This window comes from Apium graveolens, chromosome 9 (assembly GCF_009905375.1).
Source record: "Apium graveolens cultivar Ventura chromosome 9, ASM990537v1, whole genome shotgun sequence".
Classification (NCBI taxonomy): Eukaryota; Viridiplantae; Streptophyta; class Magnoliopsida; order Apiales; family Apiaceae; genus Apium; species Apium graveolens.
The window spans coordinates 256,821,767-256,843,555 of NC_133655.1; the positions used below are offsets into that span (position 1 = coordinate 256,821,767).

Genomic DNA, 21,789 nt, shown 5'->3' on the forward strand with positions numbered 1-21,789 from the left:
AGTTTATGAATAATAATCCATCATTGTAAAGCTTCCCCCTTCCTCTCATGCGAAAAACTTCAAAATCTTAGCTAATATATTACCTAACACATGCTAAATTAACTATTTTTAGCTAGCTACCATCCGTAAAATTTATATATTTCCAAAATTTTAAAATAAACATTGTCTTTTAGTAATATCATATGTACCACAAAGAGCGTCTTGGCCTTATACTTAACAAAGAAAAAGTTTCTCGGCCTTATCTCTTTATTTCATACCATCACGTGTAAATAAGTATATGTTTCAATAAATTTTTAGAATAAACAAGAATAAACCTTACAAATGAGTATATGTTCTAATAAATTTAGGGGACAAGCGAGAATTCAACTCAACAACGATACATGAACTCTTCATCACATTAGCGAGAATTGAACTCAACGACGATACTTAAACTCTTCATCAGATTCTAGCTTTATTTTAGTAGTATAATTTATTTATTTTAAAGAAGGGGGATATAGAGATAGTGTACAAGTCAACATACGAGGAAGGAAGGTGATGTACAAACATGCAAATATGAAAGCTGAGAGGCAGGTAGAGGTTATTAGATATCTACACTACACATCATATTTTGCATGCAAAACATATCTATAGGAGGTGTGTGTATAAGTCATAGGGTGTGTAGAGATTAGGCTAGAGTTAAAGGAAGCATAAATGCTCCTTATAAACTTGTGTCATTCACAGCTCAGTCACCGCTTGGAAGGAGTAATGTAGTGTAAATGAAAACGGAATCAGATATAAACTAAAATACTGATCATGAGATATTGTGTTAGTTCTCCTCTTCCTTCTGTTTGGAACCGACTTCTACGTGATTTTTAAGTCTAATCTGATGGATGGCTCAAACACCATATTCAGCTTCGTGCATACAGTAGATGTATTAAACAACATAACTTTTGTAACTTCATATATTTTTACAATACCTTCATATATTAATACAATACCGACAGAGTCTGAAATACACCCACAGAATTACAAACATAGTAATAGTTTGTCCAACGGAACTTAATAACAACAACAAACAGAGTAAAACTAGACATCAGTTACTAGCATGCAGGCCATTGACAAATATCCTTCACGCTATACGCCAGCACTAACTGGAACATGAAGCACTCATAACCTGGACCATATTCGTTTCTGCTTACTGATTTAGAAGAAACGCTTCGTCACATTTTTCACTTCTTGATCCTGAACCGCAGCTCTTGAATCTTCAAGTTGCTTCTGAAACATCTCATCGATCTCAATTTGAAAATCGCGGCACTGTTCAGAACAATATGCACAGTAATCCCTGCAGCATCAAAGAAACAAATAAAGAAGTCAATTCATGATAATTGTATGGACCACCATTGTAATAACAATATATATCAAGCTTTACAAGCGATCAAGGAGAACTTGTGTGGTCTAATATAAATTTTGCACTGAAGTGAACAGAAAACCACACCTAAGAATTACATTCTAGATATAAATAAGAGTAGATGCAGTCTTTTTATTAAAACACTAGGTAGATAAGATAAAACTGGGGTCTGGGAACTTCAACTAAGTGTTCCAAATTTTAAATTTCAGATGCTAATCTAGCATAAATAACATAACATATATTACAAAATCAAAATCCAATTGAACTTTGAAACAACTGATGCCTTACCACAATCAGATGTTATTTAGCCACTAACCTATGTTGCAAGACCTTTTTAAATAAATCACAGAACAGAGTTGCACTGCAAAATTTTGGATGAATATTTCACAAAACAATTTACCACATACATATTCTGATGGAACAATTTAATTAATTTGTAAAAGCAAAATTACTCCAAAAAATCTTAAAAGGTGCACTGTCAGCAAAAAAATTAGAAAGTTAAACACAGGTAAATTGCAGAAGAAAGAACAAAAAATCAGAATGAAAGAAACTTAATTTTTGTTTGCCAAGTAAAGGTTAGTGTTCCTCAACAAAAAGAAGTTAGTGGTATAATAAAAAAAATAATTGATGAAAGGTTACCTGTACATGAACACATCTTTATTCTCTGGGATCGTTTTGCTACAGAAGTTGCAATACTTAAGAAAGTCTCCAAGGCCACCAGATTTACTCGCCTGAGATGGAGACTTCAGAATCACGTTCTGCCTTAATTGTTCTTTATTACCTTCATCTACTGATGGTCTAAAGCACTTGGGCGGCTTCCTTTCACCCGATGAAGGAGCTGCAATACCCTTCCCCCTTGCAGACTCAACTGTAAAGGACATGTGGTTGAGGAGGTCTTTCTCAATGAAGTTTGATGACTCGCCGAGTCTTGATCGTTTCACCGACATTGCCTTGTCAAAGTTTGATAACTACCAACTTAGATTAAGAATGGAATTGAGATAGGAAATTGATATATAGAGGAGGACAACGAGAGTAGTGAAGGAGTGAAATAGTCTTATAATAGTAAAGAGGACACGCGTAAGAGCGATAAAGAAAACACTTGCGGCACGTAAGAGACTGATAAAGAAAGCGCTAGTTTTGCGGTCCCATTCATGGAATGTCATTAATAGTCTCGTAATCCATACATGTATTCTCCCCAGTTCAGTTTGATTTCTCATCCATATTAGATCTGTAAACCGATTTTACTTGACTGCATTAAAATTCCACATATCACTACCAAAATTGGATACGTTTGATGTCTATGTCTTATAAAAAATTCAAGCAGCTGCAGTAAAACTATATACTAAGGCTATGCTACGGCCAACAAGATACACAACAAATCTCAAGGTTTTTCCAACTGACAACAGGAGTGCCGCAATGTAGAATACCCATTCTACTGTCTTTGCTTTAGTAAAATAAACTAGGCAAATGACTCAATAGAAACTGCTGTACACAAATAACATGTCAATAAATGGTAGTACAAATACAATAGATTGTCATTTTAAAAATATGCAAGAGAATAATTAAAATGTGATATACGAATGAGCGCAAGGTATATCCTCCTCACGGAACTAATTTCCTATATATATGTTTAAACTTTTACAAAATAAATAAATTACAGTATAAATTTCTCAAATGTTTAAGAAGAAGCAAGAAAGTGAAGAAACTAACATTAAACAGAAAAGGTAATTGAAAAAGACATAACACACCTTGACCTTCAGCACTTGATGTAGTTATACTGTCAAATACTCATAAAAAAAATTCTACAAAAGTTTATATGTTTTGGTGCAAAATCTTTCATTGTAATGACAATCTATTAATTGGATATAATTATAGGACTAAAGTTATGTATAATCTTTTTAGTAGAGTTATATGGTAACAAATACTCCATAAAAAAAAAGAAAAAAGAAAATGTTACATTGATTCCAGCATAGCCTTTCTCTCCATCCAGCGCCCATGATATATCAGAGTCCTGCTGCCCTGTCCAAAAATGGAAAATTAAACAAAAACCAACCTTCACTGATAGAAATCCTAAGCATTCACAATTACCTAATAGCTCCAGTCTCTGGCCCAGGGCTGCATTGAAGATGTATGGAAGTGAAAGACAGAGTAGTATTTCATGAAGGAAACATGTAATATTTTTAATTTAACCCCACGAAGAATAAGAAGTGAAATATAGCTAAAGAACACATAACTACTTGCTCCAAGCTGAATACACTGAACCTAGATATACACACTATTACCTTGTTCATTCAGGTCTTGTCAGGCTGTCAGCAACCTTTATTGATAAATGCCTCGCAATATCTCTTCTGGCATGGCTAAATGTAATGGCATCCAATCATACTGCAAATACAAAGAAAAAGACACCAACTGAATCTAAGGTACGCTAAAGACGACCAAAAAAAATGTATAAAAGCACAAATCACACCGTTGTTAAGGTTTATATCAACTAGCACTTTTGACCTGATGCTACTGGTACAGCATAATGCATAAGGTGCCCCCTGCATGACCCTTCATCTCTCCTATAAGTACTTAATAAAGCTTACAAAGTTACACGATATGCTTGTGTCACACATGGGAATGACATAGTTCGAAAGGAGATAGTTACTCCTAAGCTGTAAACATAATGCAGAGATTATTGTTTGGTAGATCAACGAGTGAGGACTTGCAAATGGTCAATTGCTAATCTACGGAGTATGGTTAACTGACTAGCATGGCGAATTAATTAATCCACGGGTAATTGGGAAAATCATCAGAAATTTGTTCTGACTGGAAATGTATTGTAATATACAATCATCTATCAGAACATAGTGCACACAGACTTGTCAACTAATAATGTTTATTTAATTATATAAATGATACCAAGATGCAGAAAACTTGCAACTAAGAAACTAAAGGAGTTTAAAAGAACAATAAAAAATCGCATTGATCACTTATCTGATTCTATTTCCAATATTTTAAAACCAGCTGGAATGATAAAAAAATAACATTAGATTAAACCTCGAGTATCATCCTAACTTGAATATATTCCACAAATGATATCTTAAAAACTACACAAACATGGATGTTAAACCAATTAACTTTATCTTTGTTAAACTCGCACACTTTTTAAATCAAACATAAAGCGCATGGACTTGTCAACATACATTGCAATTAAATTAAACAATAGTAAGAGGTGGAAAAAAAGGAACTTCAGAAGCAAACAGTATACGTTACAAGAAATAAAAAGAAGGGCTGAAGAGATCATTAAAGAGGTGCATTAACCAGATTTTATTTCTGAGCTTCATGGCAACAGCTGATGACAATGAAAACTCAATAAAACTAAATAAACGAATTTCTTTTCTAGGAAATCTGACTGTGATTATTTGTAATAACGCGTCCTAAATTGTAAAGAGTATGATTAAAGACCAATTAACTATACCTATTTAAATTACACAAGCTTGCTAAATCAAACATGAAAAAAAATGCTGAAAAACTCACAGAACACGATTTATTGTATAAAAACAATACAAAGCACTGACAACTTATGTTAAGCTTCAATCATAACAGCAAAGGACAAGGCATATATCATGCACTCCTGTAAATATATAGTCATTAATAGCATAGTAGTTGTTTATATGATTGTATCTTCTGATTACTAAAAACCAGCCTAGATATTAGTGATTGTAATCCCTGAAATTCAGCCTTGTATACCTCTTGTATGTATATGATATCTTTATATAATGAGAGAACCTCTCAGATGGAGGCAATTCAATCCGAATTGATATGGTATTAGAGCTCAGTTTAGGGAGGGACTTGGGTTATTGTCAATCGTAGCGCAATGTATCGTACGATTGAGGGGGAGTGTTAAAGTATATAAGATCTTGTTTGACACTTTAAGGTTGTAGACGAACTGGTTACTTAACATGGTATCAGAGCCTAAATTTTGAACTTTGAGAGTTATTTTTTTTTGTCTAAATCTCGGTCTTGAGGATTTTTCTAAGTATTGTTTTTTTAGTTTGATTTTTTTGGATATCATGTCCAGTTGCAACTTGGAGAATCTTTGTGTACGTTTCACGGGTAAGAATTACTCTGGGAGTTTCGGTTTCGGTTATTTGTCACAGGAGCTTTGGGGCCATGTTGATGGTAGCGATGCAGCTCCTACTGAAGCTGCTAGTTTGGCTAAGTGGCTGATAAAGGATGCTAGAGTCATGACTTGGATTTTGGGATCAGTTGATTAAATGCTTGTTCCTGGTTTGAAGCCATATAAGACATCTAAATACACGTGGGAGTATTTAAAGAATATTTATAATCAAGACAATTCAACCAAACGCTTTCAGTTGGAATATGAGAATGCCAAGTATTCTCAAGGTGATCTTTCAGTTCAGGATTTTTTTTCTGGATTTCAGAACTATGGGCAGAATATGCTGACATAATTTATGCTGAAGTGCCGAAAGAATCGTTGGCTACTGTTCAAAAAGCCCATGAGCAGAGTATTGAGATCATTTTTTCATGAAATTGCGTCCTGAGCACGAGGCAGTCCACTCAAATCTGATGAATCGTAATCCACCTCCTTGGATGTTTGTTTTAAGGAATTGTTGCGAGAAGAGCAACGTCTTACCACAAGTTATTTTTCACCAACACAAGGTCCATGAGACTGCAGTTGCTTATGCGACAAATTATGGTAAAAGCAAAGACAGAACTTGAGACAAGTTCAATGCTATAGCTGCAAGGAATATTGACATATCACTGTTGATTGTGCAAAGAACTCCTGCACATATTGTAAGAAGCTAGGACATATTATCAAGGAATGTCCAATCCGACCTCCGCATCGCCAAGTTAAGCAGGTTGATGCTGCTAATCAGGCTGCTAATCACGCTGCTGTGGTTCATCAGATGGTAAACCAGCGGTTACACCAGAAATCGTTCAGCAAATGATTAACAAATGATTATTAGAGCTTTTTCAACATTATGGCTTCAAGGTAAGCACACTCTTCCCTCCTTATCATGGCTTGTTGATTCTGGCACATCCAATCATATGACAAATTCATGTAGCACCCTTAGCAATGTTTAAAAAATATGAAGGAGACATTGAGGTTGCTAACGGTAATAAGTTACCATTCATGATATCGGGGACATTAATTCCTCAATTAAAGATGTTCTTGTGCCTTCTGAGCTACTGCCAATCTTATTTCAGTAGGACAATTGGTTGATACTAATTGTAATGTTTGATTTTCCCATGATGGTTGTGTTGTGCAGGATCAGGTATCGGGAATGATACTAGCGAATGGGCTTAAAGTTGGACGTCTATTTCCTTTGCATTTTCCTATTCCTAATTTTGTTTCCTTGGCTAGTATTGATGTAAACCACAAGGGTGAAGTATGGCATAAACGTTTAGGCCATCCTAATAATGTTGTTTTATCTCATATAATAAATTCTGGATCATTGGGCAATAAAATAAATCTTTCCTTTGATTGTTTAGCAAGTCGCTGCCTTTTCCTTCTCATGGTAGTCGTGCAACAAAGTGTTTTGATGTTATTCATAGTGATGCATCGGGTATTAGTCCTATCGTACCTCATGCACATTTTAAGTGTTTTGTCATATCTATTGATGACTACAACAAGTCTGCTTGGGTTTATTTTCTTTATTCAAAATCTGAGGTATTTACTGTGTTTAAAACCTTTGTAGCTTACATCAAAAATCAATTTTCAGGCAAAATGAAAGTGCTCAGATCTAATTCGGGTGGGGAATACATTTCTCATGCATTTCATGATTTTCTACAACAAAATGGAATTGCTTCCCAACATTCTTTTCCTAATACGCCTCAATAAAATGGGGTTGCTGAGCGTAAGAATCTCCATCTATAAGATGTTGTTCATACATTATTACTTGAATCTTTTGTTCCTTCCAAATTTTGGGTAGAAGCCTTAAGCACAACTGTTTATCTAATTGATCTGTTGCCCTCACAAATGGGATTCTCCTTATTATCGTCTTTATCATGAGCATCCCCACTATCTTATTATGCATACTTTTGAATGTGTTTGCTTTGTTCATCTATCACCACATGAACGTCATTCATAAACTTTCTGCTCAATCTGTTAAATGTGCTTTTATGGGTTATAATGTCTCCCTCTCACATAAGGTTATGTTTGCAATAATCCTTGTTCTAAAAGATTTTGCATTTCTCATAATGTTGTTTTCTTTGAAAATCAATATTTCATTTCTACTCAACTTGAGTCTTCAGTAGTTTCCACAACACCGCCAGAGCTACTCTTTCTTCCTCATTTTCATGAAATACCTAATACTTCTTCTGAGAAATTCAAGTCGGGAATTGTATATACTCGACGTCGTCCAACTATGGTACCTCGACAGCTTGATCCAACATCTGATCCTATTCAAACTTCTTCATCCACTGCATATAAGCCCCCACACAGTCTGCGACACTCTTCTAGAGCCACCTGTCCACCTGAACGATATGGATTTTCTCATAAATCAACGCATACTACTTTGGCTGATATTCCTATTCCTACATGTTATTCAGAAGCTATTATACATGATTGTTGGTGTAATGCTATGAAAGAAGAACTTCGAGCTCTTGAGGATAACCACACATGGGATATTGTTCCTCGTCCATCTAATGCTAAAACCATTGGTTGTAAATAGGTCTACTCTATTAAATGGATTATTTTTTTCAGCTGGTAATCCTCGTAATTTTGTTGCATATAGTGCCGGTGATTGGGCTAGTTGTCCTGACACTCGAAAATCCTGACACTCGAAATCTGTAACAGGCTGGTGCATGTTTCTTGGCAACTCCTTGATTTCTTGAAAGAGTAAAAAGCAAGCTCGTGTTTCAAAATCTTCTACTGAATCAGAATATCGTGCTATGTCTGCTGCTTGTTCAGAGATTATTTGGCTTCGTGGCCTCCTAGCTAAACTTGGTTTCAGTCAATCTAACCCCACTCCGCTTTATGCTGATAACACTAGTGCGATTCAGATTGCTGCAAATCTAGTTTATCGTGAGCGTACAAAGCATATCGAGGTCGACTGTCATTTCATTCGTGAAGCCTTTGACAATCGCACAATATCTCTTCCTCATGTTTCCACTACGCTTAAGTATATGATGTTTATACTAAAGCTACGTCACACCAACATCATAAGTTCCTAGTTGGCAAATTGATGCTTCGTGACAGACCAACATCAATTTGAGGGGGATGACAACTTATATTAAGGCTTAAATCATAGCAGCAAAGGACAAGGCATATATCATGCACTCCTGTAAATATATAGTCATTAATAGCATAGTTGTATATATGATTGTATCTTTTGATTACTAGAAATCAACCTAGATATTAGTGATTGTAATCCCTGATATTCAGGCTTGTATACCTCTTGTATGTATATGATATCTTTATATAATGAGAGAACCTCTCAGATGGAGGCAATTCAATCCGAATTGACAAACATAAACTTAATCGTTCAAATTAAGCATGACAAATTTAAAAAGTATACATGTATATGTATAATAACAAACAATTGTAATTAATAATTTTGAGATGTAAATCTTAATAACGTAAATAAAAATCAGTTTCATCATCATTATTTATTTTAAATCTACATAACAACCATCAGTCCAGTAACTTATATAGTATTCTTGAAAAATAATAAAGAACTTGTTGGTGATGAAGTAAATGGCACTGCATATTCTAGCTTCACTAACAGTATGCACTATGCACCACAAAGACCTTGTACCTACCAAAATCACAGTATATAATAGCATTCTCTTAGTACATCATACACAATTTGTGTATGTAGATGAGCGCACGAGCACGGTGTCATGCCTTCACAAGGTAATTTTCTAGTTTTTTTATGTTTTTGTGTTTTTCTGTATATTTGAGAGTGTAGAACAGCAAACAAGTGAAGAAACATAGAATTTAGGCAAGAAATGTAGAAGAATCAGAGTAGAATTGATCGTTTTAGTTTTAGAGAGAGAAGGTAACCCTAGAGAGAGGATAAGAACATTTAGAGAAAGAGAATAACAGAATTCTAGAGAGAAAAAGAGATTGGTGGAAAAGTGATTTCCATTTTCTGAATAATTATTTCAACAAACTGAACAATACAAACTCCTGATCTATCTATACTAATACTCTTACTAAAACAGAAAAAGACTATAGTGCCCTTATATACTACTTATACTGATATTACTACTAATACTGTACTCTCCTGACACACGGACACAGAATCAGAAAAAAAAGGGACACTGGATTATAGAAAGGGCAACACCTAAAGAAACAAATATGAGATTAGTGGAAGTGAAGGACAAAGAAAGCATATATAAAACAAGAAAAGGGACGTCCTTTGAGATCCTACTATACCAGCATAATGCGACGGTTTGACCTTTCACAGGTTCTAGGATAGCTAAAATCAACTTTTGTCTGTTCAAGCTTCTCATTTCCAGGTAAAATACAGGTCCTGAATTACTAGTTACTTCAAACTTTAAAGGCATAACGGGGCAATCAGGTTTAGTTTTGTGATGAAAGTTGGTGATGCATTAAAACACAAATTTTTTAAATTCAATTAACAGCATTATTATTATATGTATAAACAAAAAGAAAATATACCTGGTTGTATAGGTGCAGAGGACAGAACCGAAGCTAATTTATTTGGCACTCTGTAAGATTTAAAGCGAATCCAGTCCCTCGCACTTGATTGTTTGGCACAAGCAGCATTTCTAATGTAGATCATTTGTCATCAAAACTCCCAACTCTAGACAGCCATTTTAACATTTCTTACAAACTCCACACATCAGTGCTACCTATGTACATCAGGTGTCGGATTCTTCTTCCGCCAGCAGCACTGATTTTCTTCCCGCAATCTTAAGCAAATCAAGGAACAATGCTGCAATTCTAGGAACATTTTACATTTCTATCTCTGGCCGATTTGACTTCATAGCATCTGCACTCCAATTATTCTAAACCCAGAAAGATGTTCTTTCATTCCTGTGCCCGTAAATTTATGCTTATTACATATGGAAGAAAAGGAACCAGAGAGATCTTATTCTTACATCAAATACATTACTCATGATACTCATGCTACCAGATTATGCAACTATCAAACGCAAGATGCATTCTTCTACTTGGTTCCATAAGCAAGCACAAATTCTTCCATGGTTGCTGTAATCAGTTGAAAATAACAACTTCTGTTGGCCATCTAATTATTCTAGTAATTGGTTAGTTACCTTTCTCTAGGCAGCATGTTTGTAGGTTAGCTACTCCTCTCTAGTAGATTATTATTTATATCAGGGTCTTAACTTAGCGAAACTTGGGTATAATCCTGATCTTCTGTACATCCTTTTACTAACACAATAAATTATCTAATAATAAAATCTTAAATACCTCCCCTGTCAAAAAAAACAAAAAAATGTCCTCGAGTTCGGAAGCTACCAAAAATGCATAATTTCTCCAAAGAAGGTAAATTACACTTATTGAATAAATTGCAAGACATCAGAAGCATCCTTGACATCATCGAAGCATTTAAAATAACAAACTCGACATAAAGTCCCTTGACGATATCAAATGAGTCACCGCAAAATTTTTGATCTCATTTAAATCACTCATTAGATGACATGTTTGATTCGGTTAAATAATTTATAAAACATTGACGGAAAAAGATAAAGTGACATTCTGATGGCTAATTGTGCCTTATTGGACTCCATTTCAGAATATACCGCATGTATATATGATTTTTAGTCGGTTTTTTAGGGTTATTCATACCCCAAAAATGTTTATTTTAATGACTATACCCGATATAGCTGCAACAACATGGGGTCAAGAACTATGACACATCCACGTAGATAACACGTCAACCACCTTAACAAAAAATGTTTATTATAGCGTTAACTTTCGAAAAATTTAACGGCATGATACACATTTTTGCTTGAGTGACTTGAATGAGACCAAAAATTTTGCAGAGACTCATTTGATATATTAGAACGTACTAAGTGACTCATCTGATAACTAACCCAAGATTTTTATAAAATATATTAGAACGTACTAAGTGACTCATCTGATAACTAACCCAAGATTTTAATAAAACGAACACGTGTGGTACATGCCACAAACTCATAGTTGCGTAAAGTTCATCCTCATCCCCTAAAACAATGTATGTTTAAAATAATTGCTCGGCATTCTAATTCAATACAGCATTACTGTCTAAATAATATCGGGAAGCTAACACTCTAATTCATTATAATCCAATTTTCGAAGACCGGCTCGAAATCAGCAAGCATAACTTATACAGTGAAATGTTTGATCGAAGTATATATGTTACAATACCAGAATAAGCATAATCATATATTTTAATAAACAAACTTATTGCCATTAAGATATAATTAACCAAAATAGGAACTTTAAAAACACTTGTTACCTATATATGAAACGTCGGAGGAGGAGAATTGATCGGCGGCGACAAGTCGCCGAGTTCATCGGGCCAATACTAGTGACCAGTGAGCCTTAGGACATGTTTGGCTGATTGCAAGTTAAAAATTAATTTACAACCGAGTCTTTTTTGTGATTTTTCTTATTTACTCCTACCTGAGTCAGTATTTTTCTTCTCTTTCATATATATTTGAATTTGAATTGTTCACGGAAATTAAAAAAATGATAAAATAGTAGAAATGAGTAAAATAATGGGATTCACCAATATTTTATCTACAAAGTGACTACAATGAACGTAAATAGATAGTTTATGTGATAGGAATTAGTAAAATCAAACCAAAAACCGAAAGTAAAATCAAAATCGTAAAAATTAGGTCAAAATCGAATTATTAAAAATCGAACCAATTAATAATCAAATCGAATAAAATCGAACCAATAATATAGTTGCCGTTTGGTTTTAATTTTTTTTAAACCGAATATAAATTAATTAATTAATTATATTATTTATAATATATATAATATATATCATATGTAATAATAATTTTAATTTACATTTATAGATTTTCTGTATCTGACCAAACTGGTTGATCATAACTGAAGAGGCGGGTGCTGGTGCTCCTGCCGGAATTGTGTTAGAATCTTAAGTTTCTTTACTTCCTTTACTTCCTTTTATCATTTATCATCTTGCAAAACTATTCTCCTGGCTTTTCTTGGTACTATTGCAACAAATAGTTGCACATGTTAAAATAATTATTGTTATGTGTTTTTAGTTAAATGTAAGGTGTATGTAATTTATTTAATTTACAATGTCATAGAAATTTTTAATCTTTAATATATGTCGCTAGTTAATGTGTAATTTTATTTAATTTGATTGTAATACTAAAATCACACCATCTCAAACCGAAACCGTAGTTAAAAATCAAAACTATACCAACGATGTTCGGTTTGATTTTGTAGTATTTGTGAATTTTTATTTTGGTATATTCTTTTACTATTTAATAACAAAAAAGTTATAATAAATATTTTTGTTCAAATTTATTATAAAAATATCTAATATTTAAATTAAATAATAATTTAAAGTGGTTTGCAGGCTATTACGTAAGTGTATGAGATTTATTCCCTACATACTCGAAGGGTACCGGCTGCGAGTTTACTACAATATAAATAAAAAAATTCAAATATTTAGAGTAAGTCCAACATAATCTTAATTTATTCGTTATATACAAGCTTTTAGTAGTTGATGACATGTATAAGTAATATTGTCTCTAATAATGTTTTATCATCAATTCTATTTGATATTATATTACTAAAAATATTTTCACCTAATTAAAATAAAGTATAAATGCCAGAGGGAGAAAGATAGTGGGTACATGATATTAGTGGATTCATATAATTTTTAAATATATATGTTAGGACATATCTCAAAAGAGATGATTACTACTTAAAAATAAAGCGTGAAATCAAATTATTAGTGGTTTAGAGCAACTTTAATAAACTTTAACAACTTTTGCTAAAAATTATATAAATAATTGCTTCCGAATAATTTAACATATAAAAATTGTTCACCATCTCCAACATCATCTTTATCAATGACTCTTAAGTTATTTTTTATTATTAAAAGTACTTACAATTTTTCAAGAAAATATTTGATACACAAATTTCTTTATTATATTCCCTAGTTTTTGAAGAAAGGAATAAAGAGTAAAAAGTTGTTGAAATATTTAATATAATAATTGTTGTAATTAATCTTTCTCTCTCAAATCTCACTTTAGGAAATAAAATTTTGGAGTGAAATTAATTCATATATAATCTCTTTTTTTATTATTTTCTTTCTTTCAAAAATATCAGAAATACGTTACAAAAAATAAATAACATAAATTTTTTCCTTTCTTTCCAAATTTAAACTCAGGAACCGAAGAGACTAACCAGTTATCCCCTCTTCTACCTTATTTTGAGAAACCATATCCAATCCTTATTCACATTGTGTTTTATTATTACTTGAATGCCAATAAAAAAGTATATATATAAAAAATTATATATTGGTTTTAATATCGAAACCGCGCCATTAAAATTAAAACCGTGTCTTTTAGATTGAACGGAACCAATATTTTATTGGTACGCACTTAAATAGTTGCGGTGCGATTTGCACGAAAAACCGTATCTAACTACCATGCCCATGCATATATTATGCGGTCCATTCTATTATTTTGAGTAGCATTTTGTAAAATTAGTTAGACTTTTGTAATGATTACATTTTTAATGTTTCTATAATAATAATAATATATAAATACATGATGCATTATTTTTATAGCATTTTTCGGACACTATATTAAAACATTTACATTGTTCATAAAGCATTGTTCGAATAACATTAACTCAAGAATAAAGGTTGGACGGTGAATACATCAATTCAATTACACAAAGTCGATCTAAGACGATTTTGTTTATTGGTACTTAATTTTTTTAATTAATTACTCTATATTTTTTTTACTTAAAGAACCTTTTTTAGTTATTCTTTATCCATGTATACTATTTTATTAAAGTCAAATCAAAGATAATCTATTGATCAATATAATGGGCCTATAGGTCTAAAATAAAATTAATATATATTATGGTTCAGGGTTAAAATAAATTAAATCTCCATATTAATTTATTTAAACCAATATAGTTTTGACCTACAAGGCTCAAACAAAAATTTATATATATTATGTGTGATTATGAAACCGCACAAATCACAAAAATCATCAGCACCACAGAACGTTGTTTTCCATTCTCATGGTTTTATCGCGGTTTGAATTTTTGATAAATCGTGCGAATTGCATCTTGATAATATAATAATATGGTTCAAAACACACCGCACTGTATATTACATAAAATAAATAAATATATATAATAATTCGACCTTTAAATTAAAAATGTTTTAACTAATGTTGATTTAATATCAAAATTTATTTATTAAATTATTATTAATTTTTATATTGTTTTGGAGCGTATGGTAGTCTACTCTATTCATGTTTTGATCTCTACAATCACTTTGCTACGTAGAACATTTGCCATCATATCCATTCATTTAAATACATCATATTCATTTCCAGTCATTCATTTAAAATATTAATATTTCGCAATCTTCTTTTAATTCAACCACGTATCAACTTTGACCACGAGTGACCACCATTTTCGACCATCACCGGTGACAACCATTTTCGGCGGCCACCACCTCCAGCGATCACCATAAAATCACCACTGTCGAATCAAAAATCACCAACAGGAAATAAAAAATCACAATAAAAAAATGAAAAATCACCATCATAATACGAAAAATCACATTCAATATTGTTTATGCCCACCAAATCTGACTACGGTCACCAACTCCGACCACTGTACCAATGTAATCACCACAACGTCATCACCAATCATCAATAATCACCACCTCCTTCTACAGACTCATATATCGGAAAAATCACCAATTACAAACCAAAATCATTGGTAAATGAACAAAATAAATAAACCTGCTACCTATTTTTGAATCGAAATAATCCAACCAACGATTAGAACCAAATCCAGCACAATTGCTGAAAAAGCGACGATATTTCAGTCGATTCAGACGGAGATGAACGGCTCAGAAAAGTGGTGAGGATGAAGATGAATTGGAAGCGGCGAGGTGGAGTCTGGTGAGAGGCTTTTCCGGCACTTCATAAAACCTCACTACTTAATATCAATATATATTGATCTAATATATATTTACTTAATTAAACCTCGTTACTTAACATATACTGATAATTTTTAAAATAAAAAACATATAAATATACATGCAGTTTATATGTATTCAATTTTTTGAACCTCAATACTTAATATGGGTCTGTTACCAATTGTTAACAGTCCCCCAAAACCACCAATCCACTAGAAATTGAACGGGTAAATAAAAGTTATTAAATGTCCAACCTATTTTTTTGAATACCAATATAATGTTAAACCTAATTTATGTTGCAACGTCATCTAATTCACAATCTTAATATTTTTTTCTCCTTGAGATTCTGATGTCAATTTCAATTTTCACGATTATATTAGACTTTACCGATATATTCTTAATTATATGCTTATTTCGGATGGACATGTCATTCCCCATTCAATAAAGATATAAATCCAACCTTCAGACGGAGAGATGCCCTATGCAGCGTTAAAAAAATTGCCCCTGGAATAAAATCAGACACCTTGTTTTAGTATCTAGCAAAAAAATGATCAACTTTAATGTCCATGTTTTCAGATTGTAAAAGTTTGATGATAAAACCTATATCAAACAAGATATTGTGCCGAATAATTGTATTAAACAAAAACTAAAAAGTTAGAATTCCATTCTTTTCGAGTAAAGTCGAAGTTTCGCTACGTGTTTTAAGATCATATATTATTTCAACTAAGTGAATAAGAGCATATTCCATCTTTCGAATTATTATCTAACTGTAGATACACTTCTCAATGCTACTTTACCAGTAGTTTTCTCTATCTTTTTTGAAATTGCTCTCTAATATATTTTGAAAAATATTTGCCCCTAAATGATATTAGAGGTACGGTATTTAATATGATGTCAGAATCATGTGGGAGCAAAGTTAATTTTGTTGGGTTTCAAATATTTTTTGGCGAGTCCATAGTCAGAAATCTGATGCATTTGATAAGGAAATGCAGGACCTTGAAGTATGATCTTGGTGAATTTAAAAATGCCCACGGAGATCAGTTCAACGCCATAGAGAGAAGGTTCGAGAAGATATCTTTTTGGCTTGGGATGTTGGTTGATCGTTAGTTAAGTGAAATGGAACATATTGAGTTTACTTGAAGTTTTCAAGGCGCGATGCATGCGTCATTTTGTTGGGTAATTATGGAGATCACTCCGGGTTTGAAAATTCTGCTCAAGGTAGGGAATGTGCATGGACTGCATAAAAGTCATCTATCTTGGGTAGAGGCGCATCTGATTTTTGAGATCGCGCAAGCGATTGTAAGAAAAAAATAAGCCTGTGACAACTGGTATCGAAGTTGCATTGGTGTATTATGTGTTTAATCATTGTCAGTAACTGTATGGGTGAACGATTGATAAGTATTGAGGAATTCTTCGGAGTTCCTTTGTCGAAAAATGATATATTATTGGATAATCATGTTCATAACCTTCATGAAGGTCTGGACGAAGTGAAGGCGATGGTTGAGACTCTTCATAGAGTTTGTGATGGCAAGTTTGCAGACTGGTTCGCAGCAACCGCCGATCTACTGAATTAACTAGAGATCAAATGTAGAAGATGAGTGATGATATCACTATCTTGAAGAGGGTTGTGAATGACGGCGCCTCGAGTGGTTAAAATAATGGCCACTCTAAGTTTAAAGTTCCTAAACTAAAGGCGTTCGATGGTAGTTGGAATGCTAAGGAACATGAAACTTCTTGTGGCATATAACTTAGTATTTTAAGGCTACCTACATTGAAGAAAATGAGAAGGTAATGGTTATAAGTTTGTACTTGATTGGGGATGTGAAATTATGATGGCACACACAGACGAATGATGATGGGGATTTAGCGAGTCCCCGAATTGATAGTTGGGAAATGCTGAAGAAAGAGTTGAAGGATCAATTCTTACCCAATGATGTTGCATGGTTGGCTAGAGAAAGTATGAAAAATCTAAGACAAACATGTATTGTTTGTGATTACATGAAGGAGTTCAGTTCGCTATATTAAGAATATATCAGATAAGGACAAATTGTTCAACTTTGTGTCGGGACCGAAACCATGGGCACAATCATAATTGAGAAGGTAGAATGTGAAAGATCCGACTACTAAAATTGATGTCGCTGATGGGATGGTTGATTACAAGGTTGGGAATTTTTGTAGTGATGCTGGTAAAAATAAAAGTGTCGTTAGAAAAGGTAAAGGACATACAGACAAGAAGAAAGATGGTGACGCCCAAGCCACACCCAAGAATAATGGTCAGTTTACGGGCAAAGAGCAAGAGTTTCTACATTTATGGGGGTCCTCATTTGATGAAAGAAAGTCATAGAAAAGAGAACCTGAATGCCATAATTAAAAACAAAGAGAATGAAGTGCAGAATGAGGCGCCTATGCGGGTTAAACCAATCAGGATGGTGAATGCCCTACAAATAGAGGAAATGGTGAAGACTCAAGGGCTGTTGTATATGAATGTTGTCATTAATAATCAGAGTGTGATGGTCTTGTAGACACATATGCTACTAATAGCTTTGTGGTTGAAATTTTTATTAAGTTGTTGGGCACTGAGTTGCAACATAGTACAAGCCAATTTAAAGATGTGAATGCGAATGCTCAACGGGTTGGAGGTGTGGCTCGTGTGAGTGTAAAGATAAGACCATGGAGAAGGGTAGTGCAAGCTGTTGGAGATGCCCCTTGAATATTGATGATTTTGACAACATTTTAGGAATGGATTTCCTATTGGCAAAGAATATCCCAGTGTTGCCTCATTATGGTGGAATATTTATAGGAGATAAAAAGTAGCCTTATTTTGCGAAGGGTATTCTAGTGAAGTGGGATAATGGAAAAGCAAACATTGGGTTATTATCAACCTTACAGGTGGAAGCTGTGTTGAAATGAGGTAAAGTAACATATCTTGCGGCATTGGTTGAAGTGAAGCCATATCAAATGGTTGAAGTTCCGGATCATGTCGCCGAGATACTAAGGGAATTTGATGATCTTATGCCCCCTGAGTTGCCTAAATCCTTGCCGCCTAGACGTGCCATTGATCACAAAATTGAATTGGAGTCGGGTGCCACTACTCTATAAATGGCTTTATGCAACAATTAAGACTATGTGTTTTCGTTTATAAATGTTGTAATTGGTATATTTATCCTCGACTATTACAACATTGGTTACTAGTGTTGGCATAGACATTCCCAAATATTGTTGTATATATTCTATAAATAAAAAGGTAACTATAATCAGTTATATATATATATATATATCTTTATTAAAAAATAAAATTGATTAACTGTTGTGCAAGACATGCATGTACAATAATAAGACTAAGTGAAATTGACAACCCTAAGTAAGTTATATGATAATCTATATTTGCGTTATGTATTGTAATTCTTAAGTCTGTAAAAATATTCAAGAGCAGACTGAAGTCTTTTTCTATAAACAGTATCAAGCCTAAGAATTCTATCTGGAAGAAGATCAAGAAGATCATGCCTCAGAAGAATTATGAAGAAGCTTGGAGTTGAATAAATCTGTTTTGGGAAAAATATTCTAAGTCAAGTTCTCTACAAGTCACAGATTAAGTATTATAGAGAAGTCATTCGAGAACTCCAGAATGATTTATCGACAAGTCAGGAAAAGCTACTAGAGAACTCATAGATATCGACAAGCTAAATTGAAGACATAAAGATTGGAGATATCGACAAGTCATTTCTTCACTAGAGAACTCTGAGGTATCGATAAGTCTATTTGTCACTAGAGAACTCAGAGTTATTGATAAGTCAACTTGCCATTAGAGAACTCAGAGTTATCGATAAGTCAAAGTGAAGATATGAAGAAATGAGATCTCAACAAGCCAAATTCTCTTATAGAGAACTCAGAGACTTCGACAAGTCAAAATATTTGTAGAGTGATTAGAGATCTCGATAAGCCAATATACTTATCGAGATGTCAAGTTCTCTATATACAAAACTGGAGATCTCAAGGTAAAACTCAAAGTACAAAGTGTAGACCAGTCCAATATCCAAGATTATCAAGCAACAAATAATCTAATAAGTTGGATTGACAAGTCTACAAAAGCAGCTTGAAGAGTACAAGACCAAAGGCCAAGATTAAGTGATAGAACAAAGTCACAGGCGTGCAAGATTAGCAAAGATATACTAAGCCAGAAATATAAAGATTTGATTATCCAAAAAAGGGTTTTGTACATGGTAATGCATGCTGTGTAATAACCAGTGTTTACTGTAATATAAAGTAAACACTGGATGCTTTGTTAGATGTCACAATTTAGATCAGAAATTTTGTATTCTCTCAAGGAAGAAGCTAAACTCTTAATTAACAAAGAGCCTAGAAATTTTGTAGCAAGACATTCTTAATTTTAATATAAAATTAAGTAAATTTTGAAAGATTTGTGTTCATTATTGTTACATGTTTAATTTCAATAGCAACACATTTCACTATAAGATTTAATTTACTTTGTTCACTACAATACATAAATCAAGAAAAGCACAAAAACACCAAAACACATTCACCCCCCTTTGTGTGTAATTCATTACCTAACAAGTGGTATCAGAGCAAAATCTGAAAGTAAATAAATTCAAGATCTTGGAAGAATGAATACACAGAAAATAAGTATCAACAAATACTTACTTTTGATAAGACTAACTATACTCTATGGAAGAAGAAAATGTTGTTGTTTGTCAGGATGGCCAATCCACTATAACTTCATATTTTCAAGAATGGGCCCTTCACTCCTATGGTGAGAGTTAAGGAATCTACAAATGGAGACATGGTCATTCCAGCTCATTATGCTCCAAAAGATCCTTCAGAATACTCTGAGCCCGAGAAAGAAAAAGTTTCCCTAGATAGTAGCTTGCAGCTGATGTTAATAGAATCACTTGACAATGTAATGTACAATAACATTGTCAACTGTGACACTGCTAAGCAAATCTGGGAAAAGATAGAGATACTATGTGAATGAACTGAGAAAGTTAGGTCAAATCAAAGAAGGATACTGATTTCACAGTATGAGGGTTTCATGGCTAAGCCAAAGAAAAGCATTACTGATGTGTTTGAAAGGTTTAACAAGCTGATTAATGACTTGCAGCTGCATGATAAATATTATGAAGCTGAAAAAGTGAACTTGAAGTTCTTTCTCACACTCCCTGACCATTTGGAACAGAAAATTTCAGCAATTAGAGAAGGGAGAGACTTGAGCAGATTAACTCTGAAAGTTTTATATGGAATCTTAAAAACATATGAATTGGAAATATGATTCAAAGGAAATCATTAAGAGTTGGTCAATGGAATGTTGTAGATGGTTCAAGTGCTCTTATTGTTAATGAAAGCCAGACCTCTAATGATGAGCCAAGATTCCAGACTCCAAGTGTCTCAACTAGTGAGCAAAGAAACAATGATTCACAGTAACAAGTCATACTGGAATTGGAAGAAGATGATTCTACACCCTGGATGAACTTGATGAGCTAGATCAATCTATTGCCTATCTGGAAAGAAAGTTCTCTAACATTAGAGTAAAGAAGCCAAGATTCTTCAAGGGAAAAGGACAATCATTCAACAAAGATAGCAGCTGGAAAGGAAAAGGGAAGTACACATCCGATAGCAAAAATGGCTACAAAACTGGATCTATTGACAGCTCAAAGATAAGGTGCTATAACTGTGGTGAGCTAGGCCATTTTACTACAGAATGAAGGAAACCCAAGAAAGCAAAGAAAAACAATGCTTATCTTGAACTTGAAGCAAAGTATGAAGCTCTTCTGAAGAAACAGTAAATCAAAGCTTATATTGCAGAGGGAAAGAGTTGGGATGACTCTGATAATGATGAAGATGAGGAAGTTGGAAATTATGCATTAATGGCTTTGGAGCAAGGAGAGTCATCCTCATAAAAAACACAGGTACCAACTCTTACCACCATTGATTTAAATATAAATTAATATAAGGAAACTGTTGATAAGATGAGCACAGAAATGTTTCACATTCACACAAGTATGGTTGCTGCTAATGAAGAGGTTAACAGACTGATAAAGATAAATGAGAAGCTTGAAAATGAGAAACAAGAAACCGAATTATTGATGGTAGAGCTTGAAGCTGTGAAACAAGAAAATGCATACTTGAAAAACAAGCTCAAGTGTGCAAATGAGATTGAAGCAGTATTAAGGGGAAAAGCTAGAGAATAATGAAGTTAAATGAAAGTCCTTCAAGAATGCATCTGAGTTGGTTGGATTATATCATGAGAAA

At 33.4% G+C, this 21,789-nt stretch overlaps 1 protein-coding gene across 8 annotated transcripts; it reads right to left on the reverse strand.

Annotated features, from left to right (window-relative positions):
* Positions 1-911: 911 nt before the first annotated feature.
* On the reverse strand, positions 912-11,979 carry LOC141683907 (FCS-Like Zinc finger 17-like). Of its 8 annotated transcripts, none has more exons than XM_074488713.1 (7): positions 11,827-11,978; positions 10,023-10,400; positions 3,670-3,769; positions 3,476-3,502; positions 3,345-3,406; positions 2,027-2,337; positions 912-1,321 (listed from the first exon to the last, which is right to left on the reverse strand). In XM_074488713.1, exons 6-7 carry the CDS (start codon positions 2,332-2,334, stop codon positions 1,183-1,185), a joined length of 447 nt encoding a protein of 148 aa, XP_074344814.1. In that variant the 5' UTR covers positions 2,335-2,337; positions 3,345-3,406; positions 3,476-3,502; positions 3,670-3,769; positions 10,023-10,400; positions 11,827-11,978; the 3' UTR covers positions 912-1,182. The 8 variants fall into 8 exon arrangements, with proteins under 8 accessions (XP_074344814.1, XP_074344812.1, XP_074344808.1 ...); XM_074488711.1 differs by having other exon boundaries at positions 2,027-2,636; XM_074488707.1 differs by lacking the exon at positions 3,476-3,502 and having other exon boundaries at positions 3,345-3,401; positions 11,827-11,979.
* Positions 11,980-21,789: the final 9,810 nt, after the last annotated feature.

Coding starts and splice junctions, on each gene's coding strand:
- LOC141683907 (XM_074488707.1), bottom strand. Junction 2,338..3,344: donor AAGGCTATGCTGGAATCAAT/GTAACATTTTCT, acceptor AACTTTGACAAG/GCAATGTCGGTGAAACGATC. Junction 1,322..2,026: donor AAAGATGTGTTCATGTACAG/GTAACCTTTCAT, acceptor TTGATGCTGCAG/GGATTACTGTGCATATTGTT.